At 44.3% G+C, this 19,857-nt stretch overlaps 2 protein-coding genes across 2 annotated transcripts in view; one reads left to right on the forward strand and one right to left on the reverse strand.

The window, feature by feature from the left end:
- TJP2 (tight junction protein 2) overlaps window positions 1-19,857 on the forward strand; it is a 123,413-nt gene that overhangs the window by 22,768 nt on the left and 80,788 nt on the right. The window contains exon 2 of the mRNA XM_032427499.1: window positions 5,771-5,891. The gene's annotated coding sequence lies outside the window, so the exon portion shown is untranslated. The remainder of the gene's footprint in view (window positions 1-5,770; window positions 5,892-19,857) is intronic.
- LOC116646647 (60S ribosomal protein L7a-like) lies at window positions 7,739-15,267 on the reverse strand. Its single transcript, XM_032427484.1, has 2 exons — window positions 14,769-15,267; window positions 7,739-7,788 (listed from the first exon to the last, which is right to left on the reverse strand). Exons 1-2 carry the CDS (start codon window positions 15,265-15,267, stop codon window positions 7,739-7,741), a joined length of 549 nt encoding a protein of 182 aa, XP_032283375.1.

The following is a 19,857-nucleotide window of genomic DNA, read 5'->3' on the forward strand; positions in this document are numbered from 1 at the left end:
GATTATTTATTTATTTATTTGTCAGAGAGACAGAGAGAGAGAGCACAAGCAGGGGGAGTGGCAGGCAGAGGGAGAAGCAGGCTCCCCACTGAGCAAGGACCCCCATGCGGGACTTGATCTTAGAACCCTAGGATCATGACCTGAGCTGAAGGCAGACGCTTAAACTGACTGAGCCACCCAGGCGTCCCAGATATTTCTTTTTAAGAAGTAGAAAGTCACTAGCTTATTTTATTTGAAGATTTATTTATTTATTTTAGAGAGAGAGAGAGAGAGAGAGTGCATGAACTGGAGGGACAGAAGGAGAGGGAGAGAGAGAATCCCAAGCAGGCTCCATGCCCAGCTCGCAGCTCTACTCGGGGCTCCATCTCACAACCCTGAGATCATGACCTGAGCTGTAATCAACATTCGGATGCTTAACCGACTGAGCCGCCCACGCGCCCCAAGTCACTAGCTTATTTTTATCATATAAACAACATACATTCATTAGACAAGATTTAGAAAATACAAGAAAGGGAGCACCTGGGTGGCTCAGTCATTAAGCGTCTGCCTTCGGCTCAGGTCATGATCCCAGGGTCCTAGGATCGAGCCCCGCATCGGGCTCCCTGCTCGGCAGGAAACCTGCTTCTCCCACTCCCCCTGCTTGTGTTCCCTCACTCTGTCTCTCTGTCAAAATAAATAAACAAAATCTTAAAAAAAAAGAAAAAATCAGGGGGAATATCATCCGTAATCACATCTCCCTAAGAGAATTACTATAATCATTTAGGTCAGAAGTTTTCAATGGAGGCGTGGGAGGGGGTGGGATTTGCCCCCCAGGGCACATTTGGTGACGTCTGGGCACAATTTTGGCTCTTACAACCTGGGGAGTTGCTGCTGGTATCAAGCAGGTGGAAGTCAGGGATGCTGTCCAACATTCTAAAATGGATAGGACGGCTCCCTTCCCCCCGAACAAAGAATTATCCAGCCCAAAATGTCAATACTGCTACTGTTGAGACATTTGATTTAGGTAGATTTTCTTCCTACCTGTAGAAGGTAGTTTTTATTATTAGAAATACATTAGCTATTTCTTGAAGAAATTTTAGGGATGCTTTCGAATGGAATCCTGAGGCATCATCATCATTATTATTCATTGTTTTACTGTGTCTTGAGAGGGAAAAGAAGTGTATATAGGCACCAAGAGGGCAAGGGGTATATAGTGACCCTGGGAGAGTCCATGTGAGTTAGTGTTTAGTGAGGGCCATGGAAAACATGTCGTAATGGCCAAATTGTGATTCTTTTTTTTTTTTTTTTTAAATATTTTATTTATTTATTTGAGACAGAGAGAATGAGAGAGAGAGAGCACGTGAGAGGGGGGAGGGTCAGAGGGAGAAGCAGGCTCCCTGCCGAGCAGGGAGCCCGATGTGGGACTCGATCCAGGGACTCCAGGATCATGACCTGAGCCGAAGGCAGTCGCTTAACTAACTGAGCCACCCAGGCGCCCTGATTCTTTATTTTTATTTTTTTAACATTTAAAAATTTTTAATTCAATTAATTAACATTTAATGTATTATTGGTTTCAGAGGTACAGGTCTGTGATTCATCAGTCTTATATAATACCCAGTGCTCATTACATCACATCAAATTGTGATTCTTTAAGTAGCCCCTGGAGATGGGACATATCGTAGACTGGACTTCTGTCCCAGAATGACAGAAGTTTAGAGCTGGGAGGACCTTTTGTCAGGGACAGCAGATAGGTTTCCTGTGGCATGCCAAAGCCAGTTGATGTGTGGGTTGCTGAGAGTGTCGAGTTAGGGAGGGCACCCAGGTCAAGTCTGGGCTTAGCAGAAAATAAATATTGTGATTGATGAGGGACATACTAATACAGAAAATTGGAGAGGTGCAACACAAGGTCTATATCTTCATCACTCCCTAATTCTAATTCGGTCTTTGATTTTTACAAGTGTGAAACTGAGACTCATTTGAGTCACCACGGCCGAGGGCTTGGCCCTCAGACAGCAACTGAATGTTCTTGGTTTCTGGCTCAGGATCAGTCCTTAAGGGATTCTCCCTAAACAGACCCACGCGATTCAGATGTGTAAATGGATTGCCACATTATTCATTTCTTTTAGGAGATAACCTTTTCTAGCCATTGGAATGAGTAAATACCCTAAGTAAAACCACCTCTGCTTCTCCTCATTTCCCCAAGTCAAGCCAAACAGAAGTCAAACTATTCACTCCAAAGCGATTCTTAATAAAGTTGAATGTTGTCTCTCTCTCTCCCCCTCTCCCTCTCTTTCTCGTTCTCTCTTTTTTTTAAGAGAACATTCCCTGAAGCCTGATGAAAGAGCACTATGTCACAGGACAACGAGATCTTTCTTGTATCTGTAATACTTTGAGTTCTTTAAATACACACGGACTAAACATTGTTTTGCTGGTTCTCATTCTTTTGTTTGCTGACTCCTTTTTCACCTAACACAGTCTTCCTTTGGACATGGGACTATCCTTCACTAAGCTTTTAGTAAAATCTCTTTTCTGGGTAACCTAGCAGGGGCGCTCTCCTACTGATGAATTTCACTAATCAGTTCTAAATCTTTCAGAGTCACTCTGATGTCTTATTTCTCACATCTTAATGTACATACGAGTCACTCTTAAAATGCAGATTCTAATTCTGTAATTATGGTGGGGCCTGGGAGTCTGCATTTTAATTAGCTTCCAGGTCCTGCTGTCAGCCCAGGTGATGACTGGTGGATGATCCAGGTGATGCTCATGGTTCAGTCCATGACCCACACTTTGAGGAGCAAGCACCTTGAGAAGGGCTTTCCATGAGCATACTTGCTTTCCTCTGGACTTCAAACTTTTTTTTTTGTTTTATTTAAGTAATCTCTAGACCCCATGTGGGGCTCAAACTCAAACCCCTGAGATCAAGAGTCACATGATCCTCTGACTGAGCCAGCCGGGTGCCCTGCTTCAAACTTTTCCGATCTTCCTGAGGGCTTGCAGTCCCAATACCCCCGCCCCCCCCACCGTCGTTAGAGGTGACAGTGATAAAAAGGCAGGTGGCTGGCTGCGCTTCTGTGGAGGGAAATCTGCCCATGCGCCTTCTGACCAGAGATCCCTATTGGGCTGGTTGACTAAATAAGGAGGCTGATATTTTTTGCCAAGAATTTAGGTCCTTTCATTCTTTTTAAGAAATATTACAATTGCTGCAACGTGTAATACTGCATAATATTCAAGAGCAGCTGCTTTTCCATTTTAAAACATAATTGGAAGTCAGGTCATGATTCAGTTTTCAAAACCTCAAGGAATTCATTGGCCACCAATGTCCTCTTCTTTTGAGTACTTCGTCTTGCTGTCTGCAAACAGGGCTGTGCCTGGACTTCACCTCTGTAAACTGTAGTCACATGATAGGCCCAAGCCACCAGCTACCCACCAATTGGCTGCATGTTGCAAGTTCACTGAAGCACAGTTTGGATGGTTTCTGCAGGTGTATGTTTATCCCAATGCCTGGCACATGGTAGGTGCTCAGCAAAGATTTGCCTGTGCTTAACTCAGTGTCAGTATAGCCAGAAATAAAGAAAAAAAAATGTTTAAAGGAATTGACATTCAAACACAAAAATACTGATCCACCTATGGATTTTCCTTTTAAAATTTTGTCAAGTTTTTCATGTTACCTAACATTAATTTTACTATCTGTCAATACTCTTGGAAACAAAGAATATAATTTAGTTCTTTCTCAAGCTCTTTCTAAATTTAAAAGTAGCCCTAAATCAATACTGGTGTATTTTAGAAATGGTTGATTGTTACTGGTGGCTCCAACACGTGTCAAAAACCTTGGGAATCTTATCAAAGAAAGTTAAAACCAAGATGTTTTAGAAATGCAGAAAACTGATTTAATTAAAAAGCAATCTGATTCAATACAAGAAGCAAGCACTTTTTGGAGCTGATACCTGTAGAAAAATTTCTTATTAAGGCCAAAAGCAGAACCAAGCCCATCTTGATTTGCTGGCCATTTATTTATCTTTGGCAGTAATAATAGAAACCATGCACGGCCGGGCTCTAATCTGTTGCTTGCTTTGTAGGATGTCCAGATGGCCTTGCTTTAGCCAGTCTCTACATTTCCTGCTGATCCTTGTAGGAGAAGGGAAATGTGTCCCCTGCCTGTATAAATAAAATCGACACTATTCTTTATTTCTATTTCATTGTGTAGGGAGTGTTTTGCATAGATACCACAATATCACTTTGTCTAGCAAACAGAAGAGTATGTCCAGAACTGGTGAGAAGCCACATTCTTCCTCCCACTGGACATGACTGCCCTGTGTGAAGCTGCCGGGGCCTAGGCCTCGCCCAGAAGTGAGCTTGCCTCCTTGTGTGGTTTAAAAGGCATATGTAGGATTAATAAAAATGTGCAGAAGGGATGTTTGTTGGATTTCCTTGAATGAAGGGTCAAAAAAAAAAAAAAAGTATCTGCCATCTTTTCGAACTGTGGGCAATCCACAAATATAAAAGTGAAGATGAGCCAGTATCATCAATGCTGTGAAAAAATGAATTCCCTTTTAGTTTAAAATGTTTTCTCTCTTGTTTACTTTTTTAAAAAGATTTATCCATTTATTTGAGAGAGAGCGAGCGAGCAAGCACCCGTGCACAAGTGGGGGGAGGGGCAGGAGGAGAGAGAGAGAGAGAATCTCAAGCAGACTCCCTGCTGAGTGCAGAGCCTGATGTGGGGCTAGATCTCATGACCCTGAGATTGTGACCTGAGCTGAAATTAACAGTCAGATGCTCAACCGACTGCACCACCCAGGCGCCCCTCTATTGTTTACTTCAAAATGGCAAATTTTATGTTAAGTGTATTTTACTATAATTTAAAAAAAGTTTTCTCTATATTTTCCCACCTGCTGAGTATTTTTTTTTTTACCTGAAAAGTGAATTCTCACAAGATTTTGTTCCTCAGGACACCCCTCAGGTGGATTGGTGGTGCCAGGTTTTACATGGGTACTGATTTTCTCCATTTTCTGAAGGCTGAAATTATTAGGAACAGCAATCCCACTCCTAGATACACACTGAGAGAAATGAAAACTGCCTGTCTAAACACTTGTGTATAATAGCCAAAAACTGGAAACGACCCAAGTGTATGTCAGCTGATAAAAACATAAACTATAGTATATCCATACAGTGGAATATTATTTGGCCACAAAAAGGGGTGAAGTTCTGAGACATGCTAGAGCATGGGTGAAACTCCAAAACATTATGCTAAGTAAACAAAACCAGTCACAAAAGGTCACGTATTATATGAGCCTGTCTTCTGAAACATCCAGTGTAGGTAAATGTGTAGAGACAAAACTTGAATTCGTGGTTGCCAGGTGGGAGGAGGGAACTGGAGTAATGGGGGATGAGGCCTAAGGGGTGCAGGTTTTTTTCTTTTTTAAAGATTTATTTATTTATTTGAGATAGAGAGGTGTGCGGGGGAGAGGGGAGAGAGAATCTCAAGCAGACTCCCCTGCTGAGCAAAGAGCCTGACATGGGGCTCTACCCCATGACCAAGAGATCATGACCTGAGCCAAAATCAAGAGTCAAGGCTTAACCGACTGAGCCACCCAGGTGCCCCAAGGTTTCTTTCTTGAAGTAATGAGAATGCTCTAAAATGGATTTTGGTGACAGTTGCACAACTCTGTAAATGTATTAAAAGCCATGTTATAAATGGCTGAATAGCACAGTATGTGAACTTCAGTGCGTTTCCCAAGATCTTACTGTGCTGGGCGTGACCATGTTGGATTTTTAACCACATTGTCTTTTTCAGGGTGCGGAGCACCACGTTATTATCATCTCCCTGTGAGTGGGATTGGCATCCCAGCGGTGCCTCCTGGCACGAGCTCCCCAGGAAGCCCAGACGCGTGCCGGCGGACAGCCTGCTTTACCAGGTACTTGCTTTTTTCTCTCATCAACCTGGTTACCAGCTTTCCTGCACCTAAAGTTTGATGTAAATTGTTTCACATCCTAGAGGTAGTCAAGGCCTCCATTTTGAATGTTGCTGATAGAGAAATTGTTCAATATCAGAGAAAGTTTAACTGTAATGTCGTATTTACTGAGGAACAGAAACATCGTACCTGCATTTATGGTCTGAATTGATAGGTATAACTTTGCCACGATGGGGTGAGAACTAATTGAGCTCCTTCCTGGCTAGAGCATATAAATCCAACTCCCGAGGTTCAGAATAAATGCCTGGCAAGGTATTTTAGTGTCTGGGGTTATAGGTCATTCTGGTAAGTCATGATTTTTCCATCATCTTTGAGGTAGCAGAATTATGTAACAGTGGTAAGCACTTTGCTGAAAATATTAAAGACATCGGTTGCACTGGCTTCTAAAGATTAATTATGCACAAGCTTTTATTGAAAGAACTAAGAGTGAGTATTATCTATTTACTGATTCAATTTTAAGTAGGAATTAAATGAGATTTACAAGGCATTAAATTTTATTTTGACAGATGCTGGGATGTATTTTTTCTTAGTTACACGTTAACCCCTGATTATAGGCCAGTCCGTGGTCCACTGGAATGGGGTTGGAATTTTTTTCATGTGCTTGTTTCATAATTCCTGTCTTTTTAAGCTTAAAACCCCTGCCTGAGTGGATTCTAGCTATGTGTCAGAGCTTAAGTTTAATAGAGTGTGAATGGCACACTCCAGGGCAGATAGCAAATCCCAGTGTGCCTGCACGTGCCTTAATGTTTCTGAGTTCAGATCCATCATCTGTGAAAGAGAGCGTCAATATGACGCTAAATGACTTAAAGTATAGCGAGAGGTAGGCACACACCAAGGTCCTTCTCAGAGTCCCGTTGTCCAAATGGGGACACTTGTGTGGGGAAGCCCTTAGTTTCCACTGAACTGACAGGGTTTGGGGTGGGTTTTGTTTGCTGAGATGTTCTCTGTGGAGCTCTTAAAGTTTCCAAATATAAGAAAACAGATGCGTACCGAGGCTCCAGCCGTTTTCCTGAAACTAGACTTCTGGGTCGGATCTATTGATTTGGTCAAGTGAACTGGAGGAGCAGTGTGGAGTGTGCAAGGGGGGTGGTGCTGTCATTGTCTGTAGGAGGGAAGGCTCTTTGTGACTCGAGCAAGCCCCTTCTAATAAATGCTTCCCTGCTTCTGATTCACTGTACCAGTGACCACAGGTCCTTTGACGTCATTTTGTTTGCCCAAGTCAGAGTCTGGCTCCAAAGCTCTTTCCTGTGTAAAAACTTAAGCTTGGCTTTCTGGGATGACTTAGCCTCAGGTGCCCTTGGGTGGTGAGGATTTTTCCCAGAGCATCTCACATCACCTTAGTTTCAGATCCAGCAAACATTTCCTTCCTTCCTCCCTTCCTCCCTTCCTCCCTTCCTCCCTTCCTCCCTTCCTTCCTTTTCCTTCCTTCCTTCCTTCCTTCCTTCCTTCCTTCCTTCCTTCCTTCCTTCCTTTTCCTTCCTTCCTTCTTCCTTTTCCTTCCTTCCTTCTTTCCTGCCTTCCTTGTAGAGGGGAGGGAGAGCATGCGGGCTTGGGTGGGCCAGAGAGATAGAGAAAATCTTAAGCAGGCTCCACGCCCAGTGCAGAGCCTGGCATGGGGTTCGATTTCATGACCCTGAGATAATGACCTGAGCCAAAACCAAGAGCTGGACACTTAACCAACTGAGGTGCTCTGGGTATGCACTTCTAACAAGTTCCCAGCCAGGCCATACTTGGTTTCTCTGCCTGATCTAGTTCTACCATCCAGTTCCTAAAGTATTTTAATTCTTGTTCTAAGTCTTGGGAAAGTATCTATTCTTCTTGTCACATTTGTTATGCTGACCTAAAGCCATCAGAAAAGACAAATTTAAGTTTAACATACTACAAAGACTCTTTCAAAGCGTGTTGACAGAGTTAATTATTTTAGTTAACTGGACTTAAGATCTGAAGTTGACTTTTTGAATATCAATAATTATATTTCAAATATCAATATCAAATATTAAGAGTAATTATAATCAAATAATTATGTATATTATTAAAATCAATAATTTTGGGGGCGCCTGGGTGGCTCAGTTGTTAAGCGTCTGCCTTCAGCTCAGGTAATGATCCCAGGGTCCTGGGATCTAGTCCCACATCGGGCTCCCTGCTCCGCGGGAAGCCTGCTTCTCCCTCTCCCACTCCCCCTGCTTGTGTTCCCTCTCTAGCTGTCTCTCTCTCTGTGTCAAATAAATAAATAAAATCTTTAAAAAAATCAATAATTTTCAAAATATCAATATAATTATGATTAAGTGGGGGAAATTCTGTCCAGGGTGTTCTGTCTAATCTTGCTATACAACCAGATTACCTCCAAACAAATCAAAATTTGGCTGAACTGAAAATTGCTTTCACCAACCACTCTGTTGATAAAAACGTGACGAAGTACCAAAAACTAGGGATCCAATGATGACACCCCTTCCAAGCAGAAGTTAATTGCAAATTCTTTGTCTCAATCTTAGCAGGCTAATGGGAATCATAAAACGAGCTGCCTCTAGGTTTCCCCACACAGCCACAGCACCGGGGGCCCAAATCAGGCAGGACACACAGCAACATGACTGCTGATTACAAGTAAGACTGAACTCCTAGCTGGGGAAGAGCCCCTTATCCATGTAAATTTCCCCAGACAGTGCAGTGCCTGGCCCATAGGGTACTTGACACCATTACTGGACCCCTAAGTGGCTGGAATAGGTAGAGGAGAAAGTGTTGGAGAGAAGGGCAGGTGGTGGTGAGGAAAAGGGATGGTAAGTACAGAGAATCCTTCTAAGAAATCTGGCTATGAAAAGTAAGAGATAGATAGGGCTCTGGGCTGGAAAGCGCCTCGTCATCTTCTAATCCCCAGGTTCTGGATTCTTTTAAACATGCATGAGTATGATTAAATTTCTGCTTCAGAACGTAGCTTCAGGATTACTCATCTGTGTGCTATACTTAACAATGTCCAGACATCTCAAATTTCCAGAGATAGGCCAGATGACCACCACTTTGTCTTGTTGATTTCACGAGTAAACCACGTGCTCTAATTTTTGTTTGGAAAACATGTCAGACTGTAGCTAAAGCTTATTCAAAAGTAAGAATAAACCCTCCTTATTTTTATTTTTTCTTTCACTTAAGTGGTATACCAATTTCTCATGATGAAAGTTTGCTCGAATTGCTAAAGTAACAAAGTCTTTATAGATAAGTATTTGGAGCAGTGCTCTTCTATTTTAAATACTTAGGAAAATATGGAATTATTGTGTGGCTACCAACAAAACTCTTTGTCCGAGTCTTTATAGATAGACAGTTAAAGTGCTTGAATCCCTGAATACTGAAATAATTCCAAGTAAATATACTTACAGTGCAAGTTTAAGGGCTAACACATTGTTTACAAACATTTAGGCTGTTTGAGAAGGACATTAAAAATAGGATAGCTAGGCACCTGGATGGCTCAGTCGGTTGAACGTCTCTGCCTGCGGCTCAGATCAGAATCTCATGGTCCTGGGATCCAGCCTCATATCAGGCTCCTAGCTCAGCGGGGAGCCTGCTTCTCCCTCTCCCACTCCTCCTGCTTGTGTTCTCTCTCTCTGTCAAATAGATAAATAAAATCTTCAAAAAAAAAAAGAATAGAAGAGCTATAGTCAGATAAATTCTGTATTTATAGGTATTTCACATTTTAACAGCAAAAACAGAACATCATATTGAAAAAGATAGACCCTTTCTTTCATGAATTTTAAGTGTTTCATATACTCTAATAACTTCCCACAGTCAAGCAGGTAAGATAGAAAATTGAAATGGAAGAATATCTGATCCAGAAACTAACAGGCTAGCAGTTTGGCACCCTGGTCTCCAGGCCACTGCGCTCCCAGGGAACCTTGCAGAAACACGGTAGAAACAAGCGCTAGAAGCCAGTAAACCACTGGGTGACAGAGCACAGCTATGCAGTCAGACAGGCCTGTGTTCCAACAAGCCCCTGTTCTGCTACTTTATAGGTTTAACCTATGACCACTAGTCAACTGTTTTTGACCTACCCAAATGGCAAGTGTGACTTGGGCAGCTTTACCCAAACTCTCTGAGCCTCCCTTTCTTCATCTGTAAAATGGTGTTATGGGTTGCACTGTGTCCCCCACAACATTCATATGTTGAAGTCCTGCCCCTCGTTACCTCAAAATGTGACCTTATCTGGAGACAGGGTAGTCAAGTTAAAGTGAGGTCTTCAGGGTGGGCCCTAATCCAATACAATGGTGTCTTTATAAAAAGGGGGAATTTGGACACAAAGACAGGCACACACAGAGGCAAGACAGGCATCTACAAGTCAAGGAGAGGTGCCCAGAGCAGACCCTGCCCTCACAACCCTCAGAAGGAAACAAGCCAGCCTACAGCTTGATTTCAGCCTTCCAGCCTCCAGGACTGAGACAATAAATTCCCATTGTTGGCCAGCTGGTTTGAGGTACTTCATTCTGCAGCTCTAGGAAACCAATACACATCAGACCTACACCTCATAGGGTGGGTATGAGAATTAAATGAGACAATGCAGATAAAACATTAACCACCACACCAACTACATTATAGTGAGCACTCAAATAAACATAAAGCTTTCATCGTCACTACCATAGCTTGATGCTTCACTGTGTATCGGAATCACAGTAGGATTCTCACCACACACCATAACGGTTCTTCTAGCCTGAGCCGCATCTCCAAGCCCACTGCTCTACAGTCTCCGTTCCCCGAGTCCCTCTCCCCCCTTTGCCCATGTGGCCAACAACTCTTCATCCTCAGGTTGCCTCTCAAATATCACCTTCCCCAGGAGAACCCTGCCCTCACATAGTCCCTGCCTCAGGCCTTCTGCTCCCATGCACACAAGGGGTGGCTACAGGCTTCTTCACACAGCAGTGCGGTTGCTGATTCCAAATTAGACTCCCAGGTCCCCCAGGGATGAGCCTTTATATTCCTCTAAATCTCCCTCAGGTAGTGCTGTGTGAGATGCTCATTAAATGTTTGAGGAAACAATCCCTTCACCACAGGTAAGGAAACTGGCTGCATATACCATCTGTAAACAAGCCCGTGCTCTAAACCAGCTCTTTCTAGGTTAGCGGTTCTCAAAAGCGTGGTCTGGAAACCAAATATGGCCTGGCTGGGAACTTGTTTAGACATGCATACTCCTGGGCCTCACCCCACACTGACCGAAGCAGAAACTCTGGGGGTGACCCAGGAATATGCTTAAACAAGCCCTCCAGGAGTTTCTGATGCCCTAAAGTGTGAGCACTACTGCTGTGGGTCTATGCAATTCAGTAGGAGGAGGTTTGGCTGCAGCTGTGAGCTCCCTACATAAGCTTTTTTTTTTTATTTTTAAGATTTTATTTATTTATTTGTCAGAGAGAGAGAGAGCAAGTGCAAAGCAGGGGGAGCGGCAGGCAGAGCAGGCAGAGGGAGAAGCAGGCTCCCCACTGAGCAGGGACCCCGACGTGGGACTCGATCCCAGGACCCCGGGATCATGACCTGAGCTGAAGGCAGATGCTTAACCGACTGAGCCACCCAGGCGGCCCCCTAAGTATGCTTATAGACTGGGGAGACAGACTGCAGAGGGGCTCCCAGGTGCACAGAAGTAAAAGTTTTAAGTTTTCACCTTCAGCTGGCTTTTCTAAGCCCATATTATGGGGTGAGTCCCTGATAACTCTGAGGGGCCAGAATTGGACATAAGGAGTGTCACCAATAGGGTGGTCAGTTTAGGGGTGATATAACTGCCAATCTGGAAAGAACATGAACCAGGGTTTATTATATAGTATTCATATTTTGTTAAATGGGAAATCTTTTTTTTTTTTCAAGATTTTATTTATTTATTTGTCAGAGAGAGAGAGAGAGCGAATGCAAAGCAGTGGGAGTGGCAGGCAAAGGGAGAAGCAGGCTTCCCGCTGAGCAGGGAGCCCGACGTGGGGCTCAATCCCAGGACCCAGGGATCATGACCTGAGCTGAAGGCAGATGCTTAAGTGACTGAACCACCCAGGTGACCCGGGAAATCTTTTTAACAATATAAATGATAAGTTATAAAATATTTTATTATTATTATTTTTTAAAGATTTTATTTATTTATTTGGCAGAGAGAGACACAGCAAGAGAGGGAACACAAGCAGGGGGGAGTGGGAGAGGGAGAAGCAGGCTCTCCGAGGAGCAGGGAACCCAATGCGGGGCTCGATCCTAGGACCCTGGGATCATGACCTGAGCCGAAGGCAGACGCTTAACAACTGAGCCACCCAGGTGCCCCACTATTTTATATTATTACTATACATTATATCAAAATAAATACAATTATAACTTAGATATTCATTAAATTTACTAGTGTTTTATTAAATATTATTACTATGTAAGATTTATTTTGTCCTTCCATCTCCCCCTTTTTTAAAGATTTTATTGATTTATTTAAGACAGAGAGCACAAGCAGGAGGAGGGGCAGAGGGAGAGGGAGAAGCAGACTCCCCACTGAGCGGGGAGCCTGATGCGGGGCTCCATCCCAGGACCCTGGGATCAGGACCTGAGCAGAAATCAGATGCTTAACCGACTAAGCCACCCAGGTGCCCCCTTCCATCCCTTTCTAAATAACACTGTCATTTGTTTAAATCTTTTCATCTATATTTAACACAGAAATGGTCCATTCATTCTGCTTAACACATCTTACAGGTTACTAACTTACTATTTACATTCTACAGGTCTTCAAATTCTGCTAGGGTTTTACAAGCAACATACTTCCTCAGTATCTATGTGAAATAAATCTTAGGAGTTTCATCCATCTGATTTTTTTCCTTGTCCTCTATAACAGTTTTTTTGTTTTTTTAAGATTTTATTTATTTATTTGAGAAAGAGAGAGAGCATGAGCGGGGAGAAGGAGAAGCAGGGAGCCTGATGCGGGGCTGGATCCCAGGACTGTGAGATCGTGACCCGAGCCCAAGGCAGCCACTTAACTGACTGAGCCATCTAGGTGCCAGTCTATACCAGTTTTTTAAAAAGAACTTTAAACAGAAGTATTTATTCAGCAAATTATAATATATGCATACAAATGGAATATTGTGCAGTTAGAAACATGATGATATAGATCTATATTGCTGTGAAAAAAGTCAAGCAATATTCTTACGTGGAAATAAAAGTAGCAGAAGTGCATGCCTAGCATGGCCCCCGCTGTGCAAAGTTGTATATGGTATCAATATGCTTACCTGCAGAGAGGTACCTGGAAGGATGCTCATCTAGTTTATAATAGTAGTTTGCTCTGAATGGTGACAATGTAATTCTATTTTGCTAATTTTTTTTTTTTTTTTGAGAGAGAGAGAGAGTATGTGAGCGTGCATATGTGTGCACAAGCCAGGAGAGGGAGAGAGAGAATCTTAAGCACTCTCCACGCCCAGGCAGAACTCCCATCTCATGACCCTGAGATCATGACCTGAGCGGAAATCAGGAGCCTGATGCTTAACTGACTGAGCCACCCAGGCGCCTCGTGTTTTGCTAATGTTTTAAGATCTCCTGTGTGGTTTGGGTAAATAAACAAGTATCATGTATATAAAAATAATTGAAATACAAATGATATGTGTATATGCAAATATATATATGTAAATAAATATAATAAAGAGAATGATGGGACCAGATCCTTTCTTTTGCAAACCAAAGACAGCATTTTGCAAATGGAGAGAATTATTTTCTGACCTTCTGAATGTTTTACCTGCCTTCAAAATGGTAATCTTTCTGTCTTGTGTCAGAGCATTAAAACAATGTCCCTAAGGGCGCCTGGGTGGCTTAGCCGGTTAAGCGGCTGCCTTCGGCTCAGGTCATGATCTCAGCGTCCTGAGATCAAGCCCGCACAGGGAGCCTGCTTCTCCCTCTCCCTCTGCTGCTCTCCCTGCTTGTGGTCTTGCTCACTCTCTCCTTCTCTCTCTCAAATAAATAAATAAAATCTGAAAGCAAGCAAGCAAGCAAGAACGAAAGCCAAACCTCCCTGATAATGAGCCTCACTTGTGTGTGGGGGGGTGGTACATGCTCAAAACATCCGTTCCCCTGCCCCTTCTCAGACCCCTCTGAATCAGCATCTCAGGGAGGGACCTGGGAGGTCTCAGGTAATTCTTGTCCTCAGAGAAATTTAGCAGAAGTCCCACAGGAACATAAATGTTGTGAGCCATATCTTCAACTTGGGTTGCGCGCCTCCTGGAAGTGCCTTTCCCAGGCCTGGCGTCCTTTGTTTCCAAGACCCGCGCTAATTTATGACTGCCCTGGAAAGCTATCTGCTTGCAATGTTTTTCTAAGGCCCCTTTCAGGTCTGAGAATTCTCTGAAAATCTAGGAGACTCTGCAGCAACTTTAATCTGTGCTGATCAGGGATACCGAATTCTTCAGACTAGAGGGTTCTGGTGATAATTTTTTAAAGCAATTCCCGTGTTGCCAGAGGCCCCTGTGGTTCCCTGGAGGACCCGTGTCCCTTGCAACAGTCCCCTGGGCCTCTGTCACCTCAGGTTCCCTCCCTGCCCAGTGAGATGAGGATCTTTTTACGTGGTCCAGTTTTTAGCCTATTAAAGTGTTTTTTCTTAAAGTACTTGTTCCGGGAAAGGGTGCTGTGGAGTCAGTTGGACACCAGACCACATGTCTATCAAGGATTCTCATTAACGAGCTCATGGCTGCAGTCAGATGCATTTCGGGCATTTACCTTCTTTCTTTTCTTTTTTTGAAAAATAACTTTTTATTATTTTTATGTACAGAAAATTCAACAGCATACACTCAGCCCAGTTTGGCGACCAGTTCTTTAGCCTTTGCCTTTTCCAACTTGGCGATGCGAGCCACCGACTTTGGACCCGGGATGTTGCCTCCCCAGTGTCGGAGGATCTCATCAATGACAGATATCTGTCATTGTCATTGGTCCTGATGGCTTCCACCAGCTTAGCCAGAGAGCCTTTGTCTTCCGAGTTCACCTGTGTGATGGGGACAGTGGTGCAGGTCTTCCTGTGGGCCAGATGCCCCAGCTTGGCCTTCCCCTTGATAGTGCAGTAGGGAACCCCCATCTTATGACACAGCACAGGCATGAAGACACCTAGCTCAGTGGGATCCATAGCATGTGCAGTCCCTACCAGCTGAGCCTTCTTGTCCACCAAGGTGGTGACAGTGTTAACCCCAGCTCGAAGGACAGGCCACTTAGTGGGGACCTCCCCTTTGCCGGCAGCTTTCTTCTCAGCCTGGGCCAACAATCTCTGCTTCTTCTCTTGCCTTGTCTCTGGTCTGTGCTTGTGGGCCAGCTTAAGCAGCCGAGGAGCTGTTTGGCGGTCCAAGGCCTGGGTGAGCTGGTTCATTGCAGGAGACACTTGCAGGCGTTGATAGAGAACAGCCCTTTGCCTGCTGCAGCCGGATGTAGAGGGGCTATTTGACAAAGCGGGTGAGGTCCCTTTTGGGTGAGATGTCCTGTCCAATGCCAAAATTCTTGGGCCTTTTCTCAGACAGGGGACTGACCACTGTCTTGGCCTCCTGCTTCTTCACGACAGAGGCTTCGGGGCCACCTTGTTCCCCTTAGCCTTCTTCCCTTCGGCATCTTGGGCCAGAGGACAGAGCCGTGGATCCTACCTTTTCAATATTGCGTGGAAACAGTTTCACAAACATGACTCCCCGACACTTGGTTCAGCAAAAAGCCTCCTGAGTTCTGTTAAAAGGCGCCATGAGGAAGACAGCAGCAGCAACACCAAAACCCCGCTGGTCCCTGACTCCGTGCTGTTGTCCCGCTGGGGCAGAGGCGGTGAACGCGGGCCGGAGAGCACTGGGGAGGATGGGCTTCGATCCAACACACCCGTGTCTGGAGTCTCCTCCGCTTCCTACCTGAAGGGACCTCATGCAATAGCTGTTTTCCCCTCTCCAAAGCAGTTTCCTCATCAGTAAAGCACGGCAATAATACCAAATACACCAAATACAGAGGGGGACGCTGTGAGGACTTACATGAAATGAGCTAAAATAGTGTTTTGAAAAATTTCTGGCACATAGTATGTGTTTAATCCATCTTTGTTTATCAGGGTTTCTGTTTTTTTGTTTATTTTTTTTAAGGTTTTATTTTTAAGTCATCTCTATACCCAGCGAACTCAGTACCCCGAGATCAAGAACCGCTCGCTCGCTCCAAGGACTGAGCCAGCCAGGCACCCCCTGTTGGTACTGTTTTTTAATGGAGGGTTAACAAGTGGCATCTGTCCCTGGAAAGAGTGTGGATTTTGTATACTCTGCAGTGTAAACAGAAGTTCAATAAACCCCGTCTCTGAGGCCCCAGGGCACCCTGCCAGGAGGGGAGGATCCTCCAAAGTGTGGAGCACTCTCCCTGGCAGGGCCTGTCTGACCAAACTGTGCTTCGAAAGGTGCTTCTAGGATCTCCAGGCCTGGAGCTGGATTATGCCCTGTCTCGACCCCCTGTCCAGCAGACTGAGTGTACCTTGACCTTGCCTGCCAGCCTGGGTGCACTCAGACCATCCCCATAAATGTCCTGGGAGCCTGCACGGGAGCCTGGCACCACGAGGTCCGCCTACTGTCTCCCCAGCGCCAGGCCAGCGCCTCCTCAGACATGTCACCCATGCGGCCCACAGCTGACGCTGAGGTGCATCACCAATTCTCCTGTCAGTTCTGTGGCTAGCTAAAACCATCATGCCCAGAAACATTGCCAGGAGGGGGGAAACATCGGGAGGAAAGGCTGGGGTTTGGGATTTGTGTCAATGGCCGAAAGAGGAGAGGGTGAATTGAAAGCCGCCATCCACTGAGAACTGAGAATTTTCTCCCCTGACAATCTGATGTTTTTATCACTTTGGCACTCACTCCTTTTCATCTTTTCATTGTAGTAATAACAACATCCTTGCCAATGTCTTACCAGTAGTAATAGTAACAATAAAGTTAAAAAGGGAGAGCCGTGGATACTAGGGTCCTTTGCTGTCTTGGGCTGTGGTTCCTCTCTAGGCTTCCCTTAGCCCAACCACACCACCCACCACCCCCACCTTTTCACAACCCTGCACTCTGCTCTTGGAAATGTCTGCTTCACGGTAAGCAAAACACTCAGCTGGACTCCGTGTCCTTGCTTCAACTTAAATTTGACTCTCTCCTGAGGGCATCCCTTTCTGGTTGCCACCTCTAGGGATGCTTCCAGCTTTAGATAGAGAAATCTAAGCAGAAGCTGGCTCTGTGGTCCAGGCAGAGAAGCTCAAACAAAGGCTCTAGGGCAGAAATGCGCTTGGCAGGGTCTCGAGAGCAACAAAGAAAGGCCAGTGTGGCTCCAGGATATGCGCTTGGGAGAGAGCAGGATGAGCTGAGTTTGGAGGGGGCAGCAGGTTCGATTCGACTTGGAGGCTGTCTTAACCAGCTTGTACTCTGTAACAAAACGCCATAGACTGGGTGCTTTGAACAACGGGCATTTATTTCTCACAGTTCTGGGGACTACAAAGTCCAAGATCAAGGTGCTGACAGATTTGGCTCTTGGTGGGGGCCCTTCTCCTGACTGGTAGGCAGCTAGCTGCCTTCTCCGTGTGTCCTCACATGGTCTTTCCTAGGCGTATGAGCCTGGAGAGAGATCTCTCTCTTCCTCTTACAAGACCACAAATCTCATCATGAGGGTCCTCCTCTCATGACCTAATCTAAACCTAATTCCCTCCCAAAGGCCCATCTCCAGATAGCACCACTTTGGGGGTTAGGGCTTCAACCCCTTTTGGGGGGCTGGGAAGGACACAAACATTCAGCCATAACACAGGCCATGACAAGAAGTCTGGATTGGCGACATTTTGAGGGTTTAAAAGGATAGAGTTATGGGCGCCTGGGTGGCTCAGTTGTTAAGCGTCTGCCTTCGGCTCGGGTCGTGATCCCAGGGTCCTGGAATTGAGTCCCGCATCTGGCTCTCTGCTCAGCGGGAAGCCTGCTTCTCTCTCTCCCACTCCCCCTGCTTGTGTTCCCTCTCTCGCTGTGTCTCTCTCTGTTAAACAAATAAAATCTTTAAGTAAAATAAAATAAAATAAAAGGATAGAGTTATGAGATCTGATTTGCCTCATGAAAAGATCATTCTGGCTGTTGGGGAGGATGGATTGGGAGCGGCAAGGTTGAATACAGGGAGATAGCAAAGAGACAAGTCCTGGAGGAAGAGAAACTTTCTAAAATTAAAACATAATTAAAAAAAAAAGATTATTTATTTATTTGAAAGAGAGCGCAAACTCACAAGAGCACATGAGTTGGGGGGCGGGGCAGAGGGAGAGGGAGACAGAGAATCTCAAGCAGACTCCCCGCTCAGCATGGAGCCCGACTCGGCTCAAATGTTCTCGACCCTGAGATCATGACTGAGCCGAAATCAAGAATCGGACACTTAACTGACTCAGCCACTCAGGCACCTCAAAACATGTAATTCTTTATCAATTAAAATACTAATCTCTTAATGTTTTAGAAGTGTCTTTGGAAACTCACTACTGAAGATTTTTTGGGCTAAGTTAATCTTTACTCTTTAGATGATCTTTTAGGGATAAATATGTTGAAGAAATATTTATCCTGTGCTCATGAATATTTTTGTTTTATTCAATTTTCTTTTTTTCTGTCAATATCAAACAGAATTTTATTTACTATTTTTAAATTAAAATAGCACTGTAATAAGATCTCATTTTTGTTTAAATTATTCTGGTCTCGAACCATGAGAGACTATGGACTCTGAAAAACAAACTGAGGGTTCTAGCCTGGTGATGGGTATTAAAGAGGGCACGTTCTGCATGGAGCACTGGGTGTTATATGGAAACAATGAATCATGGAACACTACATCAAAAACTAATGATGTAATGTATGGTGATTAACATAACATAATAAAAAAATAAATTATTCTGATCTCTGGGGGTAGTCTTGTAGGTAGCCTTTTATCTATATCTGCAAATGTCTGGAATGTTCACCTAATGTTGAAGCTGGTTGTTAGGATTTTAGATGATTTTTACATTTCTTTGTGCTTTTCTGAGCTGCTTTGAATGCTTTTTAATGAGCATCTTATTTTTTTGTAAAAACTCACTGGTCTAAAAAATGAACAAAACTAAAAATGGTTTTCTTAACTATGGAACAATATAAATAGGGTTACACCTCAGTTTCCTGAACAGAAGAATGGCTGTGTGAAAATGGGCATTGCCCTTTGAGACACTAACATGTAGATAAATGGACATTTTGGAAAGTGGCAAAGGAGAGACAGCTTTCTGCTCTTCCTACATAATATTAAGATATGGGAACAATCCTGAAGACAGGGACTCTGCAAAGTGCTTGTCAGTGAACCAGAAACAGGGTTTCCAAAGGTAAAGCAAGAGTCTTGAGCTGCCCAAAAGGTTGAGGTGAACCTGAGAGGTTTTCTTGTGGATCATCATGCATTCATCTGTTTGTTTGCAGGATTCCAAGTGCTAGAGGCTAGCTTGAAAATAATTTGCTCTCTCTGCAATGTGTACAAACCTATGACTGTTACACTTGAAGTGGACTTCGTTCCATTGTATCGTATTTCTGGGACCATCATAGATCTGGATGAGGAGAATCTCAATCAGACGTCTGTTTTTCTGTGGGGCTTGGGGGTCATGAGGGAATATATGGTACTAGGCGCAGTTCCATACACAGGTATCAGTGCTTTCGCTAGAAACTTAGGAGTTGGGATACTTAGGGTAGCTAGTCACCCTGACCCTCTCCTGCCCACCCCCGAAAAAAGAGAAAAGTACTTTAACAAACTTTGAAAGTGAGCAAGAGTAGTATTAAATAACAGAAAGTAAAGGCGTGAAGGGCAGAGCAGAACTTTCCATGCCTTTCTCCTGGATGTTACTTTAGGGCCTATGGCAGGTGCTGATGGAAGAGTCTTTTAAGTGAACAAGCATGGTTACTGGGATGGCTGTTTGGACTGAGAAGGGTGGGAGAGGCCAGCAGAGAAGAGG

The sequence above is a fragment of the Phoca vitulina genome, unplaced genomic scaffold (assembly GCF_004348235.1).
Source record: "Phoca vitulina isolate PV1807 unplaced genomic scaffold, GSC_HSeal_1.0 scaffold37, whole genome shotgun sequence".
Taxonomy (NCBI): Eukaryota; Metazoa; Chordata; class Mammalia; order Carnivora; family Phocidae; genus Phoca; species Phoca vitulina.